The sequence below is a fragment of the Polypterus senegalus genome, chromosome 9 (genome assembly GCF_016835505.1).
Source record: "Polypterus senegalus isolate Bchr_013 chromosome 9, ASM1683550v1, whole genome shotgun sequence".
Classification (NCBI taxonomy): Eukaryota; Metazoa; Chordata; class Cladistia; order Polypteriformes; family Polypteridae; genus Polypterus; species Polypterus senegalus.
In genome coordinates, this window is record NC_053162.1 from 123,536,230 (window position 1) to 123,557,364 (window position 21,135).

Below are 21,135 nucleotides of genomic sequence, written 5' to 3' on the forward strand. Positions count from 1 at the left end.
GCATGCAATTTGTCAATTGCAAAATTTGAAACTCATTAAAATTAATTTTTTGAGAGCTTTTTATTTTTAAAGAGTTGTTGGTGAATAGAAAATGAAGAATATTGCTCCTTAAATACCCCTCTAACTGTGGTTTTCTCCACCAGTAAAAGTGAATACATTTTATATCTCTTGGTATAATCACCAAGTAAGTGTGCTTTTTTTAAAAAATGTGACATACTGCATATTTTCTGCGTGAAGATGCATCAAAACACACCATTGTGTACATTACTTTGTTTGTTTGGCAGGAATGCACACAATGTGGAAACTCACTTCATGCTGTTTACCTGACAACTGCCCAATCCTTTAGGATTGTGATCATAGTTGACAAAACTGGGCATCATACTACCAAAACAACCACAGCACATCTTTCATGTATCAACAAAATGTCCACATTTAACATAAAATTAGGTCATTTATTTTATTTTTTCACTAGAAAACTAATGAAATGAGCAGCAGACACATACAGAATTAGAACAATTCCAAAAAGAAACTAATTTCTTTTCTTCTTGTGTATCATGATCAGTGCTGATTTTTAGTATCCTTTTGCCTTTTTCTTTATTAGATGCCATTTTGCATAACCGTTGTTAGGCTTACTCCCATGTTTCTAGTCATGTGGTCTCAGAGATGATGACCTCGAGCTCATGAGCACAATGGGAAAAAAGGTCAGCATAATGCACCAGGCTTCATCTGATCTGTGGATAAATCCTTATAAAATGTATTAATTTTATTTTTCCTTTTTTTGTGCATGTGTTGGTTTGTCTCAAAAATGACTTTATTTGTTTCCAGCTAACACAGCACATTGTGTCTATTGTGCAGATTCAGTTTTGCACAAACCTTTAGCTCATCATTAATCATACTTTTATTTTATAATTTGAAATTTAAAGTAAAAACAGCAACTGTAATGGAAGCATTTTGCCTTAGAGCTTGTGACTCCAGGATTCAAACTTTGGTGCTGCCTCTGTGGATTTCACAGGCTATGCCTGTGTTTATATTTTTTTTTTTCTGTTTCTCTCGTGTTCATGGAGTCTCAAAACTGCCACAGCAAAAAAGGAGTGTGGGTGTGTGTGCTGAGGTGCAGGTTTGTTTTGGTCCATCTTGAAACAGTGCTGCCCGTCACAACTCTAAATTGGGTTTGGAAATAAGGAAATTTGAAAAATTATTTGGCAATGGCTTTCGGAAGCATATTCTTGATTACTTTAACTTTGATGTAAAGGATTGGCTTTTGAAATAATTGCTTTTAATATGATAATATGAAAACTGCCCTCCTCAAATCTTTTCAGGGAAATAAAATAAATGTCAAGGTAGATGGGTGGTTGAGTTGTAAAGTGGGTACATGAGGATAGGTTAGCATGGTTTCCCCCATTCTCATGGCATTCCTTTTTGAAGTCTCAGTTTTCTCAATAATATTCTTATATAATACGCTACCGTGGCTTTTCGTTTGTCTGTCCAGGATTTAAAATCACCTGTAGCTCGCAAATCGTTTCACCTATTCACCTGAAATTCAGTACACGTTTACTACGTGACGTCTACTATTCACTTTCTGGGCGATGATTGACCTTCAAGGTTGTTCCTCTATTTTTTTTATTTTATCGTAGAATCAACTCTCGGCAGCGGCCAATATGGTGGCCATGTGGCACATGTGTTTTGGCGCCAGTCTCATTCCCTACCACCATCGCCGTCACTTCCCCTACCTCTTCATATCTTAAATCATTCTTGAGGCAGATTGAAGACTTAAGTGCCAGCTTAAGTGAAAAATTAAGGAAAACATACAAAGTAATTGCAACACAAACACTGACTTAATCAGTTCTAACACAAAAGATGTCAATGAAAAAAGAGAAGAAGCGGGCCGCTAAGGTGGAGAAAAGAAGAGCTGCTCAGTAAACAACAAGCGCATCAATCTCTAAGCAAATGAATGCTAAACGTACAGAGAAAGAGTAGGAAAACTATGAAAGCTCAAGTCAAGTGCAGTCACTGCACGTTATCGTGTGGTGCGCCATTACTGGTATCTGAATACTGTTATGAAAATTGTAGTCTCCAGAGCTTGAGATGAACAACATTAGTAAATGTGAAGTTGGGAGAACTAAGAGAAAATATGTGTCAAAGTATCAGACTAAAACAAGCGGAAAGTAGGATGCAATGCAATGATGATATGCTGGGCATCAGAGAAAAAAAAAATAAATTATGACCAGGAGATCAACTAGCCAGAAAGGATAAGGAATGAGATGTTGCCACGGGCAGAAAAAGATGAGAATAATACAAGGAAATTAGAATGCTCATTGTCAATGTCCAAAATGCAAAACAAAATAACAAAGTAAAAAAAAAAATAAATAAAGAGATTAGACATTCTAACAGTATCTAAAAAATTATCATCCCTCTCTTTTTGAACAAATACTTTGCTTTTTATTAAACTTAGAGTCCAAAACTAGGACAACTGAAACTTGAAACTTGTTCATTTTTATATAACTTCAGGTCCCATTTAAAAAATTGTTGTAGGAAAATTAGATTTTTCATGATGTGTGAACTGTTTTAATTTCAACAATAAAAAAAATAGATTCTGTAGTATTGCTTCTCTTTAGATACTTTATAAAGACATAAAATCCTCAAAATATAGGAAAGGCAAGTAGTCATACTATACAATTCTCTTCTTTTTAAATTTTTTTGCACTTGAAAATCTTCTCCTATTTTTTTGTTTTTAATAATATAATATTTGTTTCTCTTTAATGTATACAGTTTCTCAGAGGTTACCACTACTGCTTCCTAACTGCAGACATCAGCAATCAGTCCCAGGTCCGGTGATAGTGTTAGTGATGAGTTCACTTTCTCCTAGTACCCTGGTTCCTTTCTGCATAAGTTGACTGGCAAATATGAATGGATAAGGGTTTTTATAGATGAAACTGTTAAGTTCATTAGAATTACTTAGAAACACTTTGAAATCACTTTAGTTCTGTTTTTCTATCTAGTGCCCACTGACTCACAAGCCTGAGAAAACCCCAGCATATGATATGCTGTTTGAATTGTATTGATGTCTAATTATGCAAGATGTTAGGATTTTTGCAGTTCCTTCCTATTTTTAGCCCTCTAGACCTAAAAAGCCCTCATTTTTAGACCATATTTTGTGCATGAAATTACTACCGTATGATAAAGAGCAAACCAAAGGGTGTGTTCAGCAATAATGATCAACAGGACTTGAGGTAGTGCATTCCACATTAACTGGCCCCGGGGTTCGCACACTAAAGGGAAAAAAGGAGTAAATAGGGATTAGCAATATCGAAATGTGGAGAGTCATTTCATGCTATTGTGAGGTTGCTGATTAACATTATAATAATATTTTTGGTATTTATTTCTAACCAGTTGTTGTAGTCCTCTAAGAGCCACACTCATAGGGTTAAACATGTGCGCTATCATTTTTGACTATTTTAAGGTCAGTGATTATGAATATGATGCAATTTTTCGTTTTTGATCCTTTTTTTTGGATCAAGTCTCTACTACAATCAAGAATATTTTGACTTTAAGACTTTTACATTACATAGTTTAAATATTTGATGCATCTATTCTTGTTTATTGTGAATTAGGGCACCTTATGCTACTTCAGACTTTTTATGTCCTCTTTCAAAGCAGAAGGAAGTTTAAAAACTCAAAGCCTTCAACTAGAATATGCATTGATAATCAATAACACAGGGGTTTATTTGTAGAACAAGCGAGCACCTACATAAATGTCATATGAAAATCAAACAAATAAAAAAAACTTTCCAATGTTTGCACAAATATTATTTTCCAATGCTTTTCAAAAAGGGTCAGAGTTAATTCTAGAGTAGGGTTAGTCCAGAATGTGCTAATATTTTATGATATATTGCTATTTGAAAGTGTTAACAAGCACTTGTTCTTGACTTGCTTCCAATGCTGCTAGTCTCTTTATCCATGTATAGTAAAAACTGGGTTGATAAATTAAATTTATGGGTGAGTGGATTTTCATCTGTGAACTCAAAAGAATTATATCAGAGTTTAACATCTGTGAATTTTTCAAACGTTAAGAAATGTATGACTTATAAACTATAAGTAGAATTAAAAGAAGCATTGGATTCTCTGCTTTTACATTTGGAAGGTAAAATGTCATTATTCAATTTTTATTTCTAACTCTTTAAATGTGATTCACAGAAAAGGGCAAGTTGTTGGTGTTGCCCTTAGAGGAGAAAGTTTGTACTTCACTGAACATGGGGGTTAACATGTCAAACATACAGAAAATCAGCCATCAGCAAAGAAAAGCTGCTAGTCAATAAAGATGTTGGATAAAAAAGGAAAGATGTGGCTGTGGCTTTGAGCACATGACAGACAGGCACGAATAGTGAAATGAAGAGGTGGAGGAAAGAGCAGAGGGACTGATTGGCTACAGACAGACGGACAGATTGAGGCAGATTTCCCACTGTGGTCCTCACTCAGTGAGGCTCTGCAATCTAATCTCCTCTATCAGCTTCCACACAGAGCTGTATTGTCCAGGTAATGAGTGATTTGTGATAAATCTACATTTTGCATTTAATTAAAATTCTCTGAAAGTCAAAACAACTTTGAAATGACCTTGCATTGAGAGAAGCAATTTTAAAATCTTCGGATCTGTAAATTGTGATAGGAGAAAGGGCTGACGTTGGCCAGATAGGCATGAGGGGAAGCGGGCAGGTGGTTACATAGAAGATACCAGGCAAACAGGACAGAGGGGCCAGCTTTACATTCATTACTAATCAATGTTACTCTTGCCGTGTATTGCCAGTATTATACTTTTGCAGTATTTACAATGGAAATTTCAAGTTTAAGGAAGAAAAAAAATCACCTATCCTCTGTTTAAAGTTTAAAAACTTACCAGTGTCATAATCATTGTCTGCATTCTGTGATGTTGCTGGGTTTTGACAAATTCATTCTGAGATTCATCAGATAAGAAAGGCCGATCTTTCGAGTTAGAGAGCAAGGGAAGTTTTTTAAGTTAAGGGGAACAGAAACGTAAGGCAGTTATGCTCAACTAATCATAACTTCCTATTATGGTGACATGTTGTGTTTGATTGGCAAATTCAAGTAAGGATTAAACTGTATAGTTAAGTATAGTTTTAATACTATAAAACTATAATCACAGAAGGGAGTGCTTCTTTGTCATGAGAAGTGGATTTATTGGCAACAGTTTCATATATTTGTGTTTAATTATGCATAGCTTTCTCAATCCATATGTATCGATTACTCATACACATTGAGGCTGATATTATGTTATTAGTTTAACACATCATTTTATTTCTCCGATGTGCTCTCGTCTTTAGTTTTTCTTAATATCCTGTAATTCACAAATGCAATGGAAGTCTTACTCACTGTCTCCACCTTAAAAAAAAGGAGATTGAAACACCAATGAAAAAGTGCAGCCAAAACAGAGAATATATGCAATGCCTCTTATAACGTATACAATTAGTGGTAAAAGTCAGCAACACAGGAAATGAACAAAAAGTACACTCATGGTCTTCTTATCATGAGTCTAAGATCTGAAACCCAAAAAACCTGAAGTAGCCAAGAGTCTCTGTTGATTCTCTATCACTACTGATAGGAAGTCTTATGAAGGCAGCCACATTTCTCCAATAATTTGTCAATGATGATTGGATGTACTGCTAAAACAATGAGAACCCTAATCATTTTCCCATTGTTTCCTGAGATCACTCATAAAATGCTCAAATGGTGTTCTAACTGTTCTTCTTATCTATTTGGAGTTTAGATCGAGTAAATATTACTTTTGCATTGGCAAAGCACACACCTTAAACAGTATTATGTTTTAACACCTCTTGCTTCTCTCCTCTTTTATCATGTAAGAAGGTGTCTGCACTTCTCAGATATTCTCTCATTCTTAACTTGACCACAACTAAAACACTAATTCCACATGACATCTGATTTTTTACCATGGTCAGGTTATGTCTCACACTGCATTTGTTACTTTTGTACTATTTTCCAAGAGGGAACTCACATATTCCTAACACCATGGCATTTTCTTCTACTTTGACGCTGTCCTATTTATGCTCTGCTACTACTTTATAGTATAGATTGCATCAGTGTTAACATGAATCCTTATTCACCATTATGCCCTAATAATTCATTTCATATATATATATTGGAATACATTTGGGTACAAAACTGGACAGATGTTCACTCACATACACAGTGTCACTTATTCTCTTGGAAAACCGTGCAGGTTCTTCATTGATGCCATCCTAATCAAAAATAAAACTCTTACTCCACCCACCAACCATCCTTCCAACCAACACTATCTGTTGGAGCCTTAAGTCTAATGCTGGTATCCCGAGCCCAAATCAAAATCATCTGGGTACTTACACAAATTCCCACACTCACTGCCATGGGGTAATATGAAAATTCAACACTGAATTTATACCATCTAGGAATTCCATCTCATTCCATCCCTACATCCATTTTCTAACCTGTTTAATGTAACCACAGTGTCAAAGGTCACAGGTCACACATGTTATTATATGGCACGGATTAATGCCACACAGTGTCTTATCTCCCTGCCACTCTGCAGATTCACATTAGTGACTTGGTGAAGCCATCACATCATATACACTGGAACTGAGTTCAGTAGTAATCAGTGAAAAGAGAGAAGCAAATTTCACTGGGCCACCAGTTTACTGTAGTCCACACTCAAACACCCACACTGAAACAATTCAGAACCATTTATACACGTAACTTATATGCTTATATTTAAATTCTATCTGGATTGCAACCATATTCTAAACTGAGTTAAACATTGACCTTAATGGAATTATTGTCCTGTTCAGGGATAACTCAAATTTTAAGCCTGACTAACCCTGCTAAGGTATACTCTGGATAGATGGAAGATTATTTAAAACATTTTAATGTGATTTCTAACATGAAGTAAAAATGAACGAGTCGATACATTGATGGATTAAAAGCCAGAAGTCCACGTGATCAAGTCCACGTGAAGAAGTCATCAAGTTCTTCCATGTGAACCGTGAATACAATGAGGACTGATCATTCATGTTAGGTAGAATGCCTAGAGGGGCTGGGCGGTCTTGTGGCCTGGAGCCCCTGTAGATTTTATTTTTTTCTCCAGCCATCTGGAGTTTTTTTTGTTTTTTTTTGTCCTCCCTGGCCATCGAACCTTACTTTTACTCTATTTTAATTAGTGTTCCCTGATTCTATTTTCTAATTTATTTTGTCTTTTTTCTCTTTCTTCATCATGTAAACCACTTTGAGCTACATCATTTGTATGAAAATGTGTTATATAAATAAATGTTTTTGTTGATAAATTGTGTGTGTTTACTGGCATACACGCTGTACAGTAAAGTCAAAGCATTTTGAGCAGACTTAGAACATGCTGAAAAATTTAAGTGAAGTGGCACAGATTACAAGTGCACCATTCTTAGTGCCTTTGAAAGTGAAGCATTTTATATTGCAAGGTGCTACATACAATAAAAAATGTGAACTGATTCAGTACAACTGAAAGGCAATGTTTGTTAGCTCAAAGCAGAAGTAAAGAACAATTAAGAAAGATTATCTTTCTTTGCTTTAGCCAGAATTGCTTACTTTCACACATAAATCAAGCAATCATTCAAAACAGTTTTTAGTAAAAAGGTGATGTTTTCTATTTTCTTTATCAGTACGTTATGATACGCAAGGTGACTCAGATGCTATTTGGGCAGAATGCAGTGCTATCTCTCACACCGTGTTAATAATTAAAGCCATATATTTTTACAAGGGTCTCATTTATTATGACTTATGTACAAACATGAGAGTGGGAAATGGAGGATAATGGAGTAAAGAGCACTTCCTCCTCTACTCGTTCCCACACTTTTGTAAAGGGTAAAGACTCAGAGAGGCAAAGCAGAATGTGAGAATTTCAAAAAAGCAGCACATGTCCTTGACGCCTTTGAGCGTCTTTACGGCATGGCTCTGACAGGCTGCAAATCAACCTTACAAATGTTTAGCCTCTCTGTGTTCATTATGGATCTTAATTCTCCAGTAGGACCTGTGACTGACGACACTACTTTTGAGTCAGAGATCTGTGGAGATAACACCAAAACACTTTTTCATTCTGTCTCTCTCTTTTTCTTCTCTCTATCAATCTATTTCTCTCTCATATCTGAAACAAATTAAACTTCTTGGCAAAGATTCTGTGCTGAGAAGGTTTAATTAAGATTCATTTCTAATTAAAGATATCCCTGGTGTTAACAGGAAACCGTATTCATGTGAGAATGCATTCTTGAGTGTAACTGAGAGTAGAGGTGTACCAGTCTAAAAATAATGTTTAAGCACTTCCAGAAAAATAAATAAATAAACAAAAGTTGTACTTGGAAGGCCATTTCCCCAGATGGAGTTGGGGTTCTACATGTCCAGATCTGACTTTATATGTATGAATGAAGTCTTCTTTTCCTGTTTTATCTGTTCTCTCTGACAGCTGTATGGACAGTACACTGAGCACCTTGGCAGCTTTGCAAAGAAGGAAGCCACTCGTCTGCTGAAGGAAGGAGAATGGAAGAAACCTGGCAAGACATTGCCCAAAGAAACCTTCACCCCTGAAGTCAAGAAGCAAAGACCTTATTCAAAATGTCAAGGTCAGTTTTACTTTTTGGCAGTATGAGGTCAATCTCCACTTTGCTTCAGACAAAGGCAGAGGGAACAGTTATGATTCTAAAGAGTTGTCATTGTTTGCTTTTTTTGATCATTTTCTAGAATATGCATTTCTTACTCTGCTCCTTTTTTATGTAATTTTATTGCTTTACATTTACATATATAGGTTGTCCCCAGGTTGCGGACATCCGACCTACGACTTATGAACAGGGCCACAGCTGCAACGCATGCGCCTCAGTAATTGCCGCTCCGTCAGCTTCAGCCTGGGGACGCTGCAAGCGGTCGCTGGATGGAGGCTGGAGGGGGGCGATTTCACTACCCACACAGTGTAGTGTCCCTCGGGCGGCTCCCGGTGGCAAGTGGTTTCACTGCCCACCCACCACACACGGCTGCCCTGTTCGTTCTTAGTGGGCAGCTGGTAATGCTGCAAGCAGTAACCTGGTTGTGGCTGAACAGAGTCCATTGAGGGTGAACGGGGTTTGCAGGGGGTAGCATTGTCGTGTACATCGGATGGCTGCCTATTGAATGGGGGTGATTCACTACACGCCTTTGGCCACACCGTGTTCATTCTCGGTGGGCGAACGCTGCAGGAAGCATACTGTAGTGGAGCTGACTGTGAGGTGGGCTGGTGATGAACTGCCCATCAATGCCCCCATTCATTCTCAATAGCAAGCCTGCTTGTACTATTATGTACATAGCAGGAAGTTGTCTCTTGTCAGTACATCAGACGCATTGATGACTAGTGCCTTCCTGCTGTAATAGCGTGTACAGTGCTGTGCAGAAGAGCTCATCTTAACCTTTTGTCTTGACCCTTCAATAATGTCTCTAAAACACAACTCTGATGCGTGCTGGTGATACAGTAAAGAAGAGAAAAACCATCTCCATTGAAAGTAAAGTAGAAATAATAAAAAAGGTCAGAGAGGTGAAACTCCATCATTCATTGGCAGAGCACTTGGTTACAGTTGGTCAACAATAGCATTTATTAAAATAATGCCCCTGTTCTGACTTACATACAAATTCAACTTAAGTACAAACCTACAGTCCCTATCTCGTATGTAACCTGGGGACTTCCTGTACTTTCTTAGTAGATGCTTTCATCTAAAGAGTTTTACAAAAGAGGTAAGCAAAATTGAATAAACATCAGTCTGGTAGACTGTTTTCGAGTGTTACAGGACAAGGTTACAAAATTGATCACCACAAGTGGAGAGCTCAGAACAGAAATAAAAGCAGGCTACAGATCCTAGATAACGAAAAATCTAACAGCTAATATTAGCTGGACAGAAATTCACCAAACAAGAAAGGCTTTAGAAACCTCTTAAACACATTAATGGAGTTGGAATTCTGAATGGAGGTGGGCAACTCGATCCACCAGTTCAGAGCTATACATGAAAAGAGTCTGGACTGAGAATTAATACCATGCAGAGGTGGCATCACTAGATGTCATTCATCAACAGACTTGGTCGAGAAGAAGCATAGGAATTCACAAGTGTCTCCATATATAGGCAAGCATCAAGGATTTGAACTGAATATGTGCTGCTACAGGAAGCCAATGTAGTGGTCTGAAGACAGGAATGACATATGTCCCCTTGGATAAATTAAACATCAGATGTGCTGCTGCATTTTGAATCATTCGCAGAAACTGGGCAACACATGCCGGTACTCCTGCAAGCAGAAAGTTGCAATAGTCTGGATGTGACTCTGGCCCAGAAGTTGTGCCGCATACACAGTTAAATATTGATCTGATCTAGTAGATATTGTTATTACAGTGAAGTCACCACATTGCCATTTTGTGACTGAATACTGCCATGATTGCCTCTATTTAATGCTCAGTTTTCTTGTGCTACATAGATACATACACTGGTTTCCAGATGTTGGTCGGGTATTTAAGATGGCTGTGTTGCCTGCTCTTTAGCCATCCTTTGGGCAATGCTGAAATCAACATTGAGATTCTTTTGTTATTGGGAAAACATTGGCTAGAGATCCTTTTGCTGGTTTATTGTTTTTTCTACCTTCTTTGCCTTTTAACCATTGATTTTTAACGCTTGGTGCTGGTTTCTTTACTGTGTTTTGTTAGCAACCACGCCCTGCCATTCAGCTTCTATAATTTCCTGTTTCCTTTACATTTTTTTCATCTTCTGGCCCATATAACTGTTTATTTGTAAATAATGCAACATAACAGAATTGAACTGAATTGTTTGCTGTGATGTGGTGGGGGAGTGAGGCCAAACAATATTAATATAAACAAAATGTTTTTGCTTTGTTCTTGTATTCTGTTTTCTCAAGTGTTACAATTAGAGTAAACCCTGAATAACAAAAGGGGGTGAGGTTTCTAAAAGAGTCATTCACTAGGCCTTACCCCTGGCAGTCTGACCCCTAACACCACTGGTAGGCTTCAGGCTACACAGCCCTAAAATGAAGCCCTGATTTTAAAGTTTCAAAAGATACTTTAAAACATAAAAAATGCCCTTTAAGGGTAGTGGGTAAACCATAAAAATTTCTGATCAAGGACAAGGCATTTTAATATAGTTATTGATTTGTAATTCACAAAAATAAGCACAGAATGGAGGAAGGCCAAAAATAAGGCAGAAAGGATTTTCCTAAAATGGCAATCCAGAGCAAATAAATCCTAATATGAAATTTAATAATCAAAACCTTGAGGAGAAGTGAATAAATCCAAGAAAAATGAAATATATATAATTGCACTCTAAGAACTTCAATGAACCACCGAAGGATCTGCTCCTCAGTCTCACAAAATATAAGTCGAGGACAGTCCTTCTGCCCTGCTGTCAGATTGGTCCTGCTTCTTGGGATTCTACCCACAAAACACATGGAATGGCAGAAGATTTGAAGACAGCAAAATAACAACTAAGTTCTTAAAACAAATATTCATTAACCTTCTCTTTGAGTGTAGCATTCTACTGGTCATCGACCCATTGGGTTAACCTTCTTGATGATGAAGTGTCTGGAGGAACTAGTATAATAATCCACATTAACCACAACATCCCTGCTACCCTGGATTAATTACAGTTTGCATATCGCCATAACAGATTTGTAGATGATGCCATCTCCCTTACCATGCACACTTCTCTTGCACACCCGGAAAGAAAAAACTCCTATATTAGGCTGCTGTTCATTGACTGTAGCTCTGACTTTAACACAGCTGTGCCCTCTAGCCTTGTGTTGAAGATCAGAGACCTTGGTCTGAGCAGCTCCATCTGTGCCTGGGTATTTGACTTCCTGACAACTAGGTGTGGTGGAACATGTCCAGGTTCCATGGCAAGATTAGCAGGTGAAGGATATTTTTTTTAAAATAGTACAGCTCAGACCTCGTTAGTGTTGAAGTGTGCAGGTGAAACAGACAGCTGCAGAGCGCTTAATGCACATGCATGATACCAGTCGGCTCAGCCTTCCCTCAGCCAAGTGCTCTCACAAGGACATAAATGGTCTGAGTAGGTCAGAGAAGCAGAAGAAGAAACTGAAAGATAAAGATTCAAAAGGAAAAGTAAATGCAGAATTGAGCTGAAGCCAGTACTGTTGGAAGGAGATAGGGGGTTGGGGGAGACCCTTGGCTGGGATGGGATTTATTTGTGGACCAAATTCACTGGTGTCTCATCCCTGCTGAGAATGCATGAGCTGATTGGTGTGCAAGGTGAGACAAGAGAGACAGAAAAAGAAAGAAACAGAGGCAATGGGGTTTGAGTGAAAGAATGGCAATTCTGACTCAGATTTTGTTCCTATTTTAATTGTTATTGGATTTTTAACTTCTTCATCATTGCAGTATTATGAATTATTTATTGAAGAAGACTTATTGCACTACACTTATATTTGAACACTGCCCCTGTTTTAATAAAAGCACTTTTGAACTTTTTGCACTGTTAACTATTGTTATGTCCTGTGATGGTGTGGGTCAGCTCCACTATCCCAGCTGCTCATGAATCCACCATCATCTGTAATGTAATCAAAGGATGAGCTTAGCAAATGAGGACACTCACAAAGGAAGGGGTAGGTGCTTAAGTGCATCAGTGCTTTTATTAAAATAATCAAAACAAACAGTGTTCCAAATTAAATTGCAGTGCGTTTTCAGTCAATAAATAAAAAAAAAAACACAAAAAACAAGTGAAGTTTTAGGTTAAAATCCGATAAATACATTTCTATTAAAATTGGAGGTTTAAAGCCAGAGATGATCTACAAAACTTTGAGCTGCAAATACTGACCTTTTAAACCTGGTGGTTCATCCCCTTATCCTGTTCACACTTTGCAGAAGAAAAAGACACTCATCAACAGGTGCAGTCAACCATCATACATTGGTTCAGGTCCCCATTGCCCAGACCTCAGCAATCCTGGAGCACCATGCTGAGCCGCATACGTCCCCTCCTACCACTCCCTCTGCATTTGCAAGAGGCACTGCATATCAGGCCACTCCTAATTCCTGGCAATCACTCAGTAGGAGCACCCTTTCTTCAGCATCATGATCTTGCAGCCGTGAAGCTCACTTCTAACCTCCTGCCTCTCGCTCTGTGCAGCACGGGCCTCTCTCTGCATCTCTGTCTTCTCTTCATTTAACCTCCATCTCTTGCTTATCTTTCTGTCTCTCCATGGCCAGTCTATTTTTTCATCCCTTTGTTCTGTGCAGGCTCCTCTTAGTACTGCCTCTCTAATTGGGTGCGAATGCGACGAGCCATTGCCTCCACCTCTCAAATGAGGCACCCAACTGATCTGTCCGTTTCCACACGTGTATGTAGCATATCAGCCAAGTACCCCAATTAGCCACAGAGCAAAACTCACTCGTTAACACCTACACCTGTTTGGAGCCTACACCCTCTCAGGGCATGATTTTTTATTTTAGCCACTAATATCTAAGCCATGTGCCTGGTATTCCACATGTACTCATTTGCCCCACTCCACCCATGGTTATAACTATCGTTGTCCTTAGAAAGGAAGATGGCTATTGCTGTGGGCACCTGGGCAATCACAATGAGCCCAGTCAGTGAAAATTGGCAACAAGAACTCCTCCACGTTGTTCACCAGCATTAGTGACTGTTTCCTCATTCCTCTGCTATGTGGTCTATTTACCTATGACTGTATAACAAAGCATGAGGGCAAAATCATCATCAAAATCATGGCCAACACCACTATGATAGGCCTCATCAGTAACAATGATGAGGCTGCCTACAGGAGAGAGCTAAAAGACCTGACTGTATGGTGCCATGACAACAACCTCTCCCTAAATGTCAAAAACAAAGAAGGTTTACACCATCTATAACCTCAAAGGTGTCAAAAAATGACTGTGTAATATGTCTCATTCTTTGCTATGCTACATCTTCTATTCATACTACTATATATATATATATATATATATATATATATATATAGTGACACATGAGTCACTGTCTTGAACACGAAAGAAGACGCTGAGTCCAAAGACTTCAATCAAAACAGGAACAGTCAGAGTATTTATTCAAACGGGAGCTACCACTTCAATGCACACAGACACATCAAAAAAGCAGTGACGGGGCCAGGTCAGTGGCCAGATTAGAATGTTCACCACATCAACCATCGTGCAACAGACATGTTACGTGGGGAGGCTACAAACTTGCAGATGCCTCAGTGGTACCGCAAAACCTGCGGTTGTCTCAGTGACAGATAAGCAACCCTCAACAGATGTGTCAACCGTGTTTAAGCATGTAGCACAATTGAAAATGGTTTCAAAAGAGCCCAAATATCTCACAATATATGCACAGTATACATATCTAGTAAACACGTTATCAGATTAATAAAACTCCATTACAACAGTAGATCTCAAAAACTGACCTCATCAGTCAATTTGTGAACAGTCTAGTAACAAGTAATTGTGCAGATATACTGTAGGTGGATACTATTGTGAGCCACCATCCTGTCTAATAAAGCAGAGAACAGGTGATTATGAACCAAAGCATGGAATCAAGAATAAGATAATAACATAGTACATACCATATAAAGTATAAAATAGTTCAGAGGCTTGGCTCTATAAAGCGTGCAGCAACACTAATAAAATTTTAACAGTACTGGACTCCATTAAAGCAATAGATTTCAAAAACTGACCTCATCAGTCAATTTGTGAACAGTCTAGACTGAATCAAATTTCATACTTGGGTACTCTGCCCTTGGGGAATAACAAGGAGGAGGACTATAAAAAATGAGTTTTCTTAGTCTTCGATAAAACATATTGCTTATTTGATAAAAAAAAAAAAAAACACACACATACATAGATTCACTTGGGTATATTCTTAGGGTCTGTGTGTACATTCAGAATTAGATCCACTATGCACCAGTTATGACTAGAGCCTCCTGTGTATGTTAGTCTATTGCAGAATGTGAGCTCAAAACCCCCAATACCCATTCAATCTAACAGAGTCCTCCTACAGGTTGATTTTCTAAGATGCTTTTTCTCAGCAGGATGAGTCAGACCAAACTAAGGTCTGTTACATTTACAAAACTGATGACTCTCAGCTTACAATGAAAATGTAAAGCATGTTTGATTTTTAGCTGATATTTACATTGAGTTTTTTGATATTTTTACTGTAGGATGTCTTCTCTTCAGTTTGCATGTTCTATCTATGTTCTAGTGGTTTCCACTGAGGGCTTAAAAGTGCATCAGTTTAATGGATTGCATGCGCATTAGGGTTCAGGCTGCACGTGTGGACAAGGAAGAGTTGACTGAGGTATGTTTTAGTTTGCATCTGGAGAAAGCAGATGCAATGTCTAGATCTGATGACAGTTTCTGTTTCAGGAGGCTACCATATTATTTTAGCAACAAGGTCTCATCATTGTCACTGATGAGGCCTATCACAGTGGTGTTTAAATATTATTGAATCGACACCACATACTCAGCCCATTCATGCAAATGTTCCTAATGGAAAGACAGTTGTACCCAGGCACGTTAAAGGAGAAACACTTTTCTGAGGTCTTTCTTCTTCCTTTTTTGGCTAACAAAGTTGATTAAAAGGTACTTTTGGTGGCCAGCTATGATCCATGAAATTAAAGAATTTATGCAATCCTGTAATGTTTTTTTCTGGACTAAATCAAGCCACATATAGGTCTTCTCCAACCTCTCTCACTACCCTCTGACCCTGGGAAGGGGACCACAATATAGTAATCCCTCACTATATCATGCTTCGACTTTTGCGGTTTCACTCTTTCGCGAATTTTATATGTAAGCATATCTAAATATATAATACAGATTTTTCGCTGCTTTGCGGGTTTCTGTGGACAATGGGTCTTTTTACTTTTGGTACATGCTTCCTCAGTTGGTTTTCCCAGTTGATTTCATACAAGGGACGCTATTGGCGGATGGCCGAGAAGCTACCCAATCAGAGCATGCAGTTAAGTTCCTGTGTGCTGATTGGCTCAGTGACGGAGCGGCGAATTCGATTGCACTGCGTTAACCAGGAAGTCTCGTCTCGTTCACTCACCATCAACGTGTTTTGCTGTGTAAACAGTTACCTTTTGTGTTTATCTTTGTGCGTATTCAAGCCCTTCGTTATGGCTCCAAAACGATCTGTCTATCTTAATAGTTGTAACATATGTGTTATCGGAGACGCTCGATATCTTTAAAATAATATTTAGGTTTTATTGTATATAAACAGCGTATTTACATATATAATTTCAATAAATCTTATCTAATAACCAAGAGAATACAAATGGATTATGCTGTATGACTGTGCAGGAAATGTTTATAAGAGTGTGGGAGAGTTTATAAGGGCTTAAAATATATAAAAATAACCATATGAACATGTGGTTTTTACTTTGTGGATTTTCACCTTTCGCAGGGGGTTCTGGAACGCAACCCCCGCGATAAAGGAGGGATCACTGTACATTATATTTCAGATGTTCCTTTTTCTTGTGTTCATATTGCAATACTATTTATTGTTGACAGATTGTTTAAGAGTGCTTACTTTATTCCCGTGAAGAAAGTACCTTCTTCTAAAGATGTGTTGGACATTTTAAATTGAGATTATTTTAGATTGCATGTTTTTCCTAATTTTATTTTTTCATATCATGGACCATAATTTATTTCCAATATCTGGCAGAATATTTCCCCAAAAGTAGTTGTAGATGTTATGTTAACTTTGGGGTATCACCCTGTGAGTAATGGTCAGACTGACAAAAATAACCAACGTACAGAGTAGGTTCTATGCTTTTCTGTAAATACTTTCCAGTCTAATTAGATTGTAATGTTACTGTTTCCTGAATACTCTTGAAATATTTCTGCTTATTCTTCTGTTAAGGTTTCGCTTTTTGAATGTCTGTTTGAATTTAAACCTCCCATTTTGAGACAATGTATGACTACTACCAATCAGCTATGCAGTTTATTCCTGAGAGTGCTATCCTGACAAACTGGTCATAGATATATTGGACACTACTCTAGTATCATGCAAGTAGTTTCTGTCACATGTTATCTTGCCCTTCCTCGACATTTTAAAACACATCTTTTTTTCATGTTTGGCCACATAAGCAGACCAGAAGGTCTTTTGAAAAATGACATTCATTTCCACCTGTACTTATTGCAGATTACAAGACTATGAGGTTTAGGCTCTGGAAAAAGAGGTTTGTGGCTCTTTTATCTGGTGCACTATTGAAGTTATGGTCTCAAAGACAGGTCTTGGGCATATACTCAGGATGTTTACATGCCTTGTCTTCTTAGACAATATCACCTCAGCAGTCTTGAGAAAACAATGGGGTACATCTGGAGTTTTCATCTTATCAATGTTGTTTAAAGTACTCAACAGCCATACTCGAGTAAAAGTAGAAATACCTTTAAGATAAAGTACCTCAAATAAAAGTAAAATTTGCCCATGAGCAAACTACTCAGACCGAACATTTAAAATATCTGATATTAATTGCATTTAACTATCCAAGTACAAGTAAATATTGGATCACTCCCTGATTTGTATATACGTAGATAAAAAGTTGCTACCAACGTATGAGCTAGATAACTGCAACTTGAAGCATTGACGCTACGCATGAGTTGGACATCTTAATGGTTGTATCTTGATTTCAGTGGGGCAGGTAGTCATAGTAGAGTTGTATAGACCTCCTCTGCTTTACGAAGGAGCTAATTCCATCCTGAAAACCATTTTTATAAAGTGGATTTTATAATGTGAATAACTAATTAGCTTAAATGGAAAACATTTTAAGAGTTCTCTGACACCCATTGTTTGTTCAAATAACACCAAACTGCATGACAATTGACAGAATTAGCTTAATATTAAAATTAGTTATCAAAACAAACCCTAATAAGGTGTTACCTTTTGTTAAGTAATTTTTAGTAAAGTTCTTTACCTTGACTTTCTCATATTCAAAAGAAATTGCATCTTTATTGGGCTTTTCCAACTACTTCACGATCTGGTCTTAGAGCTATGATGCCCAGAATAACACGAGTGACACATGTGACAAGCTGAGAAAACCACAGCACAAGTACAGCTCATTCTGGACAGGGTGATCAGCCACATCAGTTATGGTAGGCTGTCATAAGGACAGTGCCTGTGCAAGTAACTGATGTCATCAATATCCAGCCCAGCCCTAAACATCCAATCCCACCCTGAAATGCATGATGTAGCCAGGTATACTTGGAATGACTGTGCTGATGATTGGGTGTAAACGCCAACAAGCACACATTTGAAATTCATGCCAGATTCTTTGTATACATTCTTTATATATTTTCCTAAAACTGCACTTTAGATAATTAAGTAAATATATATTTGTATAGCCATTTTATTTACTGCTTTGCTATTGCTGTAGTTGTAACGCTGCACAAGATGGTGGGAGCTGACACAGAGAGGGAAATCAGCTAACGCCACCAGCTCTCCATTTAGCTCACGCTGCAAGTGCTTGTCTGAGCTGGTGACTATGGGTTTGCGACTCACTGTTTACATTTCACCACAGAGCAAATCTTTGAACCAAAAAGCAATTGACAACAAGGGTGGGATTTGCACTATGGACAGATGAAGTGTAGTGGCAACGCTTCACGGAGACGTTCAGTGCTGGCACAAACAGAGATCAATTGACGCCACCAGGATGGGCAACATTCACACTGTTGAGGCTCTGCATGGCTGAATAAATGAGCTCTCCATTTAGCTCATGCTGCAAGTTACCATAAAGCAGCTTCGCAAGTTTCCCACTGTGGATTAACAAAGCTCTCCAGAAAATCTTCTTTCGTGGTAGGAAGCTCAAGGATTGCTAGTTATTGTGACATTGTTTTGGTTGTTGATTACTTGTTTTGAGGTTTTGGGAATTGTTTTCAATTTCGATATTTCTGGTGTTGACCTGTACTAGATTCTGACCATAATTTTGCCTAGTCTTTAAAGTCTTCTTACCATTTCTCTTAAATGTCCAGGGGCCTCATGTATAAACGGTGCGTACGCACAGAAATGTTGCGTAAGAACTTTTCCACGTTCAAATCGCGATGTATAAAACCTACACTTGGCGTAAAGCCACGCACTTTTCCACGGTACCTCATACCTTGTCGTACGCAAGTTCTCCGCTCGGTTTTGCAGACTGGCGGCACCCAGCGTCAAAGCAGTGCTACTGTTCCTGTGTGGTTACACCTTATTTTCCTGACACGGCTTTATAAATACACTGAAACTAACCGCATATCGTTTATTAGTGTAATGCATCTGATTGTAATTAACTTGCAACAATATAATGGTCCAGGGAATAGCCATAGTATTCCAAATACCATAACTGCTTTAGCGTTGTTACTCTCACTGCACCTTCTTCTTCTTCTTCTTCTTCTTCTTCTTTTTCAGCTGCTCCCATTAGGAGTTGCCACAGCGGATCATCTTTTTCCATATTACTCTCACTGCACCAGTCGCAGTATTTATATCACTGTATCTGAGTGTGAATCACAGCAGCAGCTGATCGGAAAGAGAATTATCGGTATACAGCTTCAAGCACACGCTGTCTCAGCCACAGCAAAATGTTTCAAAGCCTTTCCTCGCGGTTCAGAAACAGTTTCATCCCAAGAACTTTAAACGCACTTAATCAATTGCTCCTTGTAGAACTGTTTGTACTTATAAGTACAATCACCCCACTGTAAACTTGCACTACAGTTATAATATCGCACAACCTGAGCCACTTTATAAAGCGCGTATTTACATATGATAAAGATATCATTTTTAAGATAAAATGCAGCAAAATATGTTTATTATATTATACAGGTAAAACTTTAACTTCATTTAAATAATCTATATTCTTCACTGGGACTGTCGTGAAGGATAGAATAATTAAACATGTACTATGAAAATATTTAAATTTTCCTCAAACGTTTTGAAGAATCGGCGCTCTAAGCTTAGAGATGGCTTAACGTCTATTACAGAGCTGATTGTGTGGCGATCGGTTACTTGGAGAAAGAAAAGCAAGGACTGCAGTGGCGGCTATGCCAATATATATTGAATCTAAAAAAGAAAGAGAAAATAACAACACAGCTAAAAACGCAGTGACAAATTTCGGCAAAAGTTAAATGCTTGTGTCATGAGCTCGAGGCGGCTATGCAGTGTCCACAACGGACGTGGCCATCCACCGTGCATAAGCCAACTTATTGACATTGATTCTTCCTCTGCCCAGTGCCACCACAAGCCTAGAGCCGCCCCTGAGTACTGCTAAATTAAATTATTTCATCGAAGGTCGCACACAATCACTGTGCCGTGAACCACATGTTTAATAACGTGCTTTAACTCCTATCATCATGAAAATGATATCACTTATACATCTCAGTATTTTAGTTATTCAGAGAGCTGTAATATCACGAATGTAATGGATTCTGTGTCCAGTTGGAGGAAGAGAGCCGGTTTAAGAAGCAAGTAGTGATTCACACACATAGAGCACATAGAAGATTAAATACAAAACAAAGCATTTAACGTGCTACTTTAATTACGATGTGATTTGAGAAATTGGTTAATTAAACGATGAAGTTTATGATGTTCTACTTTAATGACAAAATAAACTACATGATTAAAGTGGAAATGTCGAGATTGAAGTTGACATTTCGTGTTTTTTCCCCACTGTGTGCCTTTTTTTCTCTGTACCCTATGTAACAGAGATAGGAGGAGACAGCAAAAAGGTTTGGGGTTTTCCGGTCCTGTATATTTTCTGCAATCCACAATAAATTCAAAAGAAATGGTCAAATTATAAACACAAAACTTGTTCATAAACGCAACGCCGAAACATGGCGTCGGCGGCCATTTTATGGAGGAGGAGCCGGAAGTGGAGGAATGCTGGGAAGGAAACATGAGGGAGGATGGGATCGATGACGTCAGGCAAGATGGCGGAGGAAGGGCGGAAGTAACCGTAATGCGGGCAAACTTGGCTTATGTTGGCGGAGTGTCTTTTTTCCTGAAAGGAAGCATAGGGAGAAAGTTAGTATCCCGCCATTCCCTGCCGGCGAATGTCTTCCCAGGTGTGTCAAGATCCTTCCGCGGACTCCCACTCCCC

The 21,135-nt window shown here is 38.2% G+C and overlaps 1 protein-coding gene across 3 annotated transcripts in view; it reads left to right on the forward strand.

The window, feature by feature from the left end:
• The window catches only part of clcn1b (chloride channel, voltage-sensitive 1b), a 240,811-nt gene that overhangs the window by 28,459 nt on the left and 191,217 nt on the right, over window positions 1-21,135 (forward strand). For all 3 annotated transcript variants that reach the window (XM_039763728.1, XM_039763727.1, XM_039763730.1), the window contains exon 2: window positions 8,492-8,648. In XM_039763728.1, coding sequence (XP_039619662.1) covers window positions 8,492-8,648 — 157 coding nt within the window. The remainder of the gene's footprint in view (window positions 1-8,491; window positions 8,649-21,135) is intronic.